General features: G+C 38.9%; 1 protein-coding gene across 1 annotated transcript; it reads right to left on the reverse strand.

Annotated features, from left to right (window-relative positions):
- Positions 1 to 359: 359 nt before the first annotated feature.
- elfn1a (extracellular leucine-rich repeat and fibronectin type III domain containing 1a) lies at positions 360 to 3,490 on the reverse strand. Its single transcript, XM_053612814.1, has one exon. The coding sequence runs from the start codon at positions 3,488 to 3,490 to the stop codon at positions 1,100 to 1,102; it is 2,391 nt and encodes a 796-aa protein (XP_053468789.1). The 3' UTR covers positions 360 to 1,099.
- Positions 3,491 to 9,931: the final 6,441 nt, after the last annotated feature.

Below are 9,931 nucleotides of genomic sequence, written 5' to 3' on the forward strand. Positions count from 1 at the left end.
AACAAAACATGCAGCTGAAAAGGGCTGCATTTTCTATCATGTACTGTATGTAATACATTCATCCTCAGGGCTGAAGAATGGAGGAGACATATGCACGATTTGAGTTTATGAGTTGTCACTTAAGCACTTGAGCTGACCATCAGATACTGTAAATCCTTACCACAGCAAGCAGTGTACAATTGAAACAAAAGTTAAGTGTATGTAATAAAAGTAACTTACCAATAAACAAATCTCTAATGCACAAAAATTGATTTCACTGAGATGGGTTTTCATTTATGTCATCATTTGGTTATATATATATATATATATATATATATATATATATATATATATATATATATATTCTTCAGTCCTGTACATTTACCCACATCCCAATTATACAGATGTTTCAGATATAACTACCGATCTGTTCTGAAGTACCAAGCTATCCAAATTACTGAGTCTTTAATAACATGGTAATATTGTGCATTTTGTTTAGTGACATAAATGAAAAATGACAATGCAGACTAGATTAAATGGTGTTTTGAATGGATATATTCCATTCCAGTGACAAGTGCAATGTTCATCCATCTGAACTCCAAACATTCATTATAGACAAATGTCACAGGAACTGATTCTAAAATCCATAATCTAAACCTGAATCAAACGTGTCCTATATATTTTTTTCTTATAACCACCAATCTTTGCAAGTATAAAAACACTATATTGTACATTAGTCCCTTTGTATTTATAACTCAATATATAGGGAGAACTGTTCATTAATCAATGTACAGTGAGAAGAAATATGTTTCCAGAAGACTTCTGTCAGTGTATGATGCTTTTTTTTTCTCACTGTACACAGTAGAAAATCCATTGTCACAGGACTTGGCCATGCGAACCAAATACTTATAATCCACTTGAACATATATATTTTTAAATTTGCACTGTGTTCTCTTCTTGTATATATCCTTTTGGTAAATTTACAAAACTAAGAGTGCATTCCCAATTTCCCCCATTCCCCATTAGTCAAAGTTGGCTATGTCCTCCATTAAAATGCAATTCAAAACTCATTCTGTTTTCATGGTCCAACAAAAAAGATTTGAAGAAACACTTGAGAAGATTAAGATTTATGTTGCGCTGACACACCTTTCCAGTAATCTAGAATATCATGCAGGTCCTCATCCTTTGCAAACTGCACTTTTTTACGCAGGGCATGGCCTGCCGCCATGTATTCCTCATCTTTGTGACGTTTGCGATGGAGCTTGAAGCGCTCCCAGATGCTGTGAGATGGTTTGCAGTAATACTCAGGGCTGGAGGAGTAGCTGAGGTTATGGTACTGGGGAGATAGCTGGGAATATGCCAAGTCTCTGGGCCGAGGCCGTGTCAGAGGCTCCAGGATTGATGCCTTGCGATTTTCTGGTCCCTCAAGCTCCTCAATTTGGGCGTCAGGGTAGGAGTGTCTATGTTCACTGTACTGACGTATCTTCTCTGCCTCTGCTCTCAGTATAGCGGCAGCTGGAGTAATGGTCATGATGGTCTCACCTGTAGATGAAGTCTTCTCTATGTATTTAGACTCTGACTTGTATGCCCCCTCAGAGCGGTAGGGCCTCGGACTACGCATGGGACCACCGGTTGCCGTGCTGGGTCGCTTTGGGGAAGTGCTTGAGGAGTGATGTCTCTGTAAAGAGTGGTGGTAGCTATCCTTGTAAACAGGGGACAGAAAGCCAGACTTGCTCTGAGGTTGCTCTGAAATCAGAACTAACTGGGGCTCTGCTGTTGAAACAGCTCCAGATTTGACTCCTTGGAAAGAAGTTGACTCTGACTTCAAAGCATCGATGCAATTGTTAATAATCTGGTTGACTTTGTCCACCTCTTTTGCGATTGTGGAGATCTCAGCAACAGAACCCTGACTATTGCTTGGCATAGGCATCTCGCACTCTCTTCGGTCTTGATGCTCCCCTGTTCTCACATCCATGTAGTTGCCCTTAGCCATTTTTGGAGTGTCACTTATGTCTTGAATTTTGTACTGATCCATCTCACTCCCAGAAGGCAAATATGGCATGCGAGACATACTCTCCCCAGCCATTATTTGCTTTTGAGGCACCCTGGATATAGTCCCTCCCTCCAATTCACCACCATATTTGAGCTCTATTATGTTCTTCTTCATACTACCTGCCTTTTTGTGCTTTTCATCTTGGTACCTCTTTTTTCGTAAGCAGTAGTAGACCATTCCTAAAACAATTACCATACTGAAAAGGCATCCTAGGATGGTCATTATATAATGAGTGGCTGTTGCATTATTAGTCTCTCTCACTCTTCCAGTTCTAGGGCCTGTGGATAATTTGAGACAGGTATGGTTATAACGCAAAGAATTGCGTATGGAAGCCACACAGTAGGTATATTCAGTGTGAGGTTTCAGGTTCTTTAACTCGATGTCTTCCTTCTGCCGTTTCAGATTCTGAATGTCTGTGAAGAAGCTATTATTATACAAAACAAGGATGTACATTTTCTTATAAGGATGGGGTATCTGAACATTAATAACTGCATTTGTGTGGGAGACTTGTTTCAGCTTCATGATTGGTTTCACATCAAGGTCTGGGTAAGTGGGACTAATGCTTATTTCCTCTGGCTCACTACCAGAGGGACAGTCCTCCAGCTCACAAGGGGTAACATCTGGAGAGAAAGTTGTGGTCTCAGGAGGCACAGGGATATACGGAGTCACATAGTCCTCCGTGCACACAGTGGACAGCATATGCAATGCATTACGCTGAGTAGGATTGTTTGGATTCTGGCTTAGGAGACTGTAACCAGAAACGCCTGCAGGAGAATCACATACCATCCGTTCATTCGTTCTGTTGGGGAAGACTGACAGCCACTTAACAAACCCCAGAAGCTCACAAGAGCAGTTGAATGGGTTTGTATAAAGCTCACAGGTGGTCAGTTTGGTGAGGCTGGTGAAAGTGTTCCCATCTAGCACCTGAATGCGATTCATAGAGAGGTCTATGTTTTCTATGTTTGGGCACTCCCAAAAGGCATTGGGTGTCACAGTCTCAATCAGGTTGGCCTGGAGGTAGAGGTACTGCAGCTTTCCCAACCCCCTGAGAATCCCTTCTGTTAGGTTACGCAGTTTATTGAAACCTAGCTGGAGTACCTGTAAGTTGAATTGAGCTGAAAAAGCCCCATCCTCTATATAGCTAATGTCATTCTTTGTTAGGTTCAGGTATGTTAGGTTGGCAAAGCGGCTGAGGGCAGAGTAATGGATACTTTTAATCTTATTTTCATTCAAGCGAAGGTCCACAATGGTGCTATTGATATGCTGAGGGATGGCCTCATAAGGTGGCTGGTTTTGGCTGCAGATGGCCAACCACACAAAGCCCTTTTCCCCTTCAATGAGCCAGCAGTCCCCGCTCACCCCACCTATGTGAGTCAGATAGATTATGGCCATAGACCAGATGAAGGCACTCATCACAACACCACCACTACAAGCCATGGATGCCTTTCTGGAAATCATGAACAATAGTCGTAACAATTAGGTAGTGATGTCACTTTAAGTTTCTACTAGGCTGGACAGAGCCTCACAGTATTCTGGCAGGATAGTCAGCTGTATCTGTTTATGCAGACAAGGTACAATTGGTGTCCAGAGTATGGGCAAGAATATGAGTCTTCGCATCAGGTTCAGTTTCTAACCTTTATTTTTCTCTTGTGGCCACAGTATTTGCACTTATAGAAGATTCCCTTAGAGAAAAGTGTTGGGGTTGTGGTCTATCACCACCTCTGGTTTGCTTGTGCTTATTTTCTCCTGGGAAAAAATTGATGGCTCTCATCCACTTGTATTTTCCTTTTCCCCATTGCTTTAGTCTCATTTATAGACCCAAAGGTATAGCCTGTGAAAATGAAAAAGATATAGAATATGTTGGTTAGCATTCACATATACTTTGGTGGGAAAAACAATTATATTTAGCCAGACATATAAAGGCAGATTAGACATCCATAAATTGTACTACAATTCCAGTGACAGTAGTACAATTTATGGATGTACTATTGTCAGTGACAAACTTGTAGTTGCATGTTTCTAAAATATAGCTTATTCAGGTAATGTGAGCACATTTTTATTTATTCTCTATACACTCTTTACAGTGTTACATTAAATACACAAATGGCCCAGTCTTCCAATTATTTGGTGCACAATTTAAGAGGTGCAGTCCCAGTGGCATATTGCTATTATAGCACACCATTGGCCAATTACCACTTGACAGGTTGAGGAAAATAAAGTGTCTCTGTTTTTCACCCCATTAACTAAGAGACTGTCAGACTGTGACAAACCAATGCTTAGGTGCTGCATCAGATCAATTACACCATGCCTTGTTAAATGGTTCCCTGGAAACAGCCAATGGATTCTAAAACTAGTTGATCAATTTCTTGTTCACACAGGAAATACAGATATGAACAGCATATTTGTAACAGGTTGTTGGATCTTAGAAGAAAGGATAAGATGAGCATCAAACTAAAACAATGTAGAAAAACTGCAAGAAAAGTTTAGATAGTCACGGAAATGGGTGATATGACATAAACATCATATCATGATGCTAGAAGACATTTCTATCACACATAATGTATCACAATATATAGGTTTGCTAACAAACTGGCAGCAAAACACTAGTTATGCATGTAACTATTTCTATAAATGCTGGATAAATGCCAGGGGTGGTGAGAATCAATCACCGTGTGTGTGCACATGAATGCCAAACCTCCCACAAAGTCAGGAAGTGAAGTGTGATTCAGTATTTGCAATAAATACTGCTGTCATACAGCCGTCTTTCCTTTGGACCTTCTTGCCAAGTTCTCACCAGGCATTTGCTGGTGCTGAACCCATATGCTTATACATAACCAGTCTTCTATTTCACAAGCCTGTGCATCAAAGTCATCATGGATGTTCATAACACATCCTTATGGACATGTTATTGTGTCATCAGACAAGCACACCATACTTTCTTGAGAGTGAGAATTACTCAATAATTACTACTACCTCCTATTGAGGGTGAACATCACTCAAACTCACCACAGAACACATGGTTTCTGAATCGGTCTGTAAAATGTGGTGAAGGTAGAGCATGAACTCCATGTTTCTCTTATGACCTTATAAGATTCTACTGTATCTGGGCTAAGAATGAATGGGTGATAGAACATTGTAATATTAAGGTCATGAAATGTCTAAAAGTGACACTACACTTAGAGCCACCAAGTTACACTGCCATAGTGCAGGTCGAATGTCATTGAAAGGAAGAAGGCACATCTTGACTGTGTTTAAGTAACACTTCCTTTCCACAATGGCCAAATCTGTCTTTAGACAGCAGAGCATCCTTATGATTTTTGCCAAAACACACAATCAAACATGGCATTGGTGTGTCACGTGTCTGTCATAGAGTGTCAAGATACAATATATGGCCAAAATTATGTGGACAACTAATCATCACACCCATTTGTTCCCACTTCAATGGGCATTAACATGGAGTTGGTCCCCCCTTTACTGTTATATAAAAGCCTTAACGCTTTCTGCTAGATTTTGGAGAATACCTGTGGGTATTTGCCCATTCAGGCTCAAGAGAATTAGTGAGGTCATTGATGTAAAGTATGATGTAACGGCCTGGCGCACAGTCTGCATTCCAATTCATTCCAAAGGTATTCACTAGGGTTGAGGTCAGGGCTTGGGCCACTTGGGTTCTTCCACATCAACCTTGGCAAACCAAGTCAGGTTTCGACCCTTTAATTCCAGTGAAGGGAAATCTTAATGCTACATACAAGAGTATTCTAGACAATTGTGTGCTTGTAACTTTGTGGCAACAGTTTGGGAAAAGCCCACACGTGTGATGATCAGGTGCCCACATACTTTTGGCCATATAGTGTAGCTACAGCTCTAATGACAATTTTAGGCTTTATGGTGTGTCTTGCAACAGTGCAAGAACATTTTATGTACTTTTGCTCCACTGACTTTTTTAATAGTTTGAACAAAACACTTTGCAGCTTTAATTTAAATTGGTGAGAAACCTGAAATACTTAAATTTGGATTTTTGAAGAATTAATTTTCCCAGCATTGATGTGTGTGATTTTTGATAAGGCTAAGTGCCCACTCTAATTGGAATTCAAATGACCCACCACGAGTGTCTCATATAACCTAGCTGCTATATCTAGTCTAGAAATCAGAGCGATAGAGAGAGACAGAGAGAAAGAGCACTCTTTGCTATCGTTGTGAGGTTGATTTACATTTCACACAAATCATCTTGAAGTGAATTATACAGCATGGCATGCTTTTATAAGTTCACCGATACCTGCAGTTCTTAAATCTCTATAAGGCAGACAAGACCGGTTCAAGCCTGGGTTCCCGTTTCCCATGCACTGACAGATTTATATGTTTGACAAGCACTGCATTTACTCTACATGGATTAGGTTCTCTCTTGCTGGACTGAGAGCTGAAAAATGGAGGGATTAAAGTGCTTACGCTAAGATTTCAACAAAAAACAATATGTTTGATTCAAAGAATCACATTGAGGCACAATCAGCCGGAAAATATACATTCTACTGCAAGATCTTTTCGCTCTGGCTGGAATGAATGGAAAGGTATGTGGAAAAGCAACAGTAGATGAGCTAATACTAGAGGTGTTCAGGTATCTATGAAAATTGTTGCATCTCCTCAGTGTTAGATACTGAAAACCTGATTTGTTTTTGAAACACACTACCAGACAGGGAGGAATTGCACATGTGTACAACCCAAGGCAGAGCTTCCTAGACAGTACCTATCTTTATCTTTGTCCGTATTTCCAAACCTTGCAACCCCCTTTTAGAATCAGATTGGAATCCCCATCTCATTCATTTCCTCCTAAATTTCAATAACCTGCAAAATACCAGAGCAGTAACACAGACACGGAGCAGTCACATAAGCAGAAGCAAGAATGTGGGCTAAATATAGAACGTATTAGATTTTCTCTCTGCGATTCCATTATCAGGAAATTTATGAATTTTCTGTTTATATTACAGATCTTTTTCTACATTTGCTTTCCTGAATATGAGATGCTATGCCATTATGCCTGGTGTGGAAAAGTGTGTGATTGGTTAAGGGAAAGGAAAAATGTTGCTCTTTTTTATATAGTCTTTCGTCATTCTTTTATGTCTACAGACCTCCAGGTTTGTTCACAAGCCAGTAACAGCTACAAATGTGCTATCGTTATCCTTTCAGACTTGCTGTATAGTTTTCAAAGAAATCCAGCCTAGTACCTGGTCCTGGCTACTGGTTTCCTCTGATCGGTGGGAGAGAAACAATGAGATTGGCAAAATGAAATTTCCAGGTTTCCCCATCAGCCCAAAAGTTAATCCACTTTACCTCAATCATTACAAGCAAGGTGGCAAGTTGTCAAGTAAATATAAATCAATTTCTTTCTGTGGTTGTTGACATATGACAATATAATTTTTCCCTCAGCACATAGTTCTAGCATCAGATTCAGGTATAAAAAGTGTACGATAAAAATGATTCCGATGAAAATTTACTCCCCATTTTCATCATGAAACTTTTTCTATTTAATTTTTTAAAGCCTGTATCTATTCTGCTATTTTGTGAAACTATGTGCAGACAATTTTAAATTAGCTTTTGATGCAAGTGTATCATAGCTGATAGTGTATCATTATGCACAATGATAAACTGATAGCTATGAACTTAACTTACTTTTTGGAAGTCATTTTAGACACAAAATCTGTCATGTTTGATTGACTACATTGGGGATAAATGGGAAATAGTGTCGATTTTTGTCTGGACTAATTAATCCAGAGCCATTATTTTCTGTTGGTTACCCCTATCCAAAATCCATCCATGTTAAAATTGATATTCTGATGTCACAGATGGATGTCTCTCGGGAGGTGGACAGAGGGAGGTCTCTAGAGGAGAAGTAAGGGACAGGTCTGTGTAGGACCTTGATCTGCACTATACAGTAGCAAAACTGATGATCGGGATGAAATATATGGTCAAGGGAATTATAGCTCCAACTGAAGTAATATACTGCAGAGATCAGGGGTCATCTCAGTTCTGACCTTGGCTTGTTTTGTTTTGTGTTTTCATTTTAGGACTTTTAAGAGTAACTGGATGGAGGTACAGAATTGATGGAACATATAAGAAGTAGTGAGGCAAAAGGCATACTTATGCACTATTCTATGCCATTTTGTAATATAAATAGTGTGAGTAGTGTGTGAAAATTCCAACAAGAAGAAGTGTACAAGAAGAAGAAGTACCCGGATGATGCACTTATTCAACCGCTGCTGGCTCAAATTTGCTCAGAATCAAAAAAGGTCATGTTGGGCATAAAAGGTAACGTTGACATAAACAGTAAAATGAAGAAATTCATTTTCATTGACTCTGGGTATTCTGTTAAAGCTAGTGGTGTAGCGTTATGTGTGTTTGACGTCATTTGCCATCAACTGGGAAATGGCTTAAACGACCGGTTAGTAAAAAACTTTAGTATCCCATTTGAGACAATACTACCCATCTAAAATTCATACACTAGACAGTAGAGTACACACTGCATAGTGTATAGTACATCATTTGGAACACAACTAAAAACTCTTTAGTCATTAACCTTCAGCGAAGACTGAGATCCCTTGTGTCTATCAACTACTGCAAATGGGAGTCTCATTTTTCAAAGATAAATATATCACATGGTGTTTATTGTTTTTATTTATTTTTTATACAGCATATGAAAATACTTCTTTAAAAAAATAGCATAAAGAAGAAAATTAAGGTATATGCACTGGTACAGTTATATGTAAAAAATAAACTGTAAAGATGTACAGGGCTTTAAAGGTATGAAATCAAATATATAATTGGTATGGCTGTTGACATGTAACATTTTGCTGAACTTTTTAATCTATTTTTTTATTCATGATTATTGTTCTATTTTTACAAGTTAAATATATTTAGAACTGTATACACATTTGCAAATGTAAGTTAGTGAGTTAATGAGTCGCTATATAAGTTTAGACTTCTTGTCATGTAATGAGGGTTAGGATGGATGCAATTGCAGTTAAGAGCTTTATTAGAAGATCAACTGAGTGTAAGAATTCGCAAAGACCTTGTGCATGAGCAGTCTCTTAAGTACGGTCGTGTGATTGTCAGAGTGATTGGGAACAGGTGTGTGTGTGTGTGTGATTAGTTCTCAGGAGAAGGTGATGTGCCTGTATGTTCCATTGGGAGTCAGCCATGTTTGTAGTTCGTGGTGCATTCTGGGAAATTGAGCTGCTAGTTTGCCGTGACATGACACTTCTTTACGTTTTAATGCACATATTGCGCATGTTCATGACCATGTTCAAGAACAAGGCAGATGCAACATGAGAAAAACACTCGTTCTTAGTGAATTTCAAATGATTGTGTTTGTGTGCGTGTGTGTGTGTGTGTGTGTGTGTGTGTGTGTGTGTGGCATTGCCATGCTAAATTGTAGCTGGCCATGCTTTTTTGACATTCTGAACATTTAAAATGGTATAAATAATTTGTTCAGCTAACTTTAAATTGGCTTTACACTTCATACAGGCACATTTTCACAGCTCATGAATAAGACAGAATTAGTCATCGTTTTATGAACAGTAAGTGTGTACAAACAGCACAAACTTTCAGAGCTTTTAGAGTTACAGTTACAGAGCAACATTTTAAAAAGGAAGTGAACAAGGAAGACATAACCAGATCTGCCGTTCCAACTTATTCTTGCATTATACATAAATGAGGAAATCTCAGATGTATCTATACCAAACTACTAAATTTGCACCAGAAGCAGTTTGTCATACCTGACACCACATTTTCCTTGTGTATCCTACAATTTTTCAACCCATAAATATTCAAATATTTTAGAGTGGACCACTAGTGTACTAGGCACTGGGCAAGCTAACAAAAAAATGAACTTCATTTTCACAGTGCCTGAGG

Source organism: Ictalurus furcatus, chromosome 24 (assembly GCF_023375685.1).
Source record: "Ictalurus furcatus strain D&B chromosome 24, Billie_1.0, whole genome shotgun sequence".
NCBI lineage: Eukaryota > Metazoa > Chordata > Actinopteri > Siluriformes > Ictaluridae > Ictalurus > Ictalurus furcatus.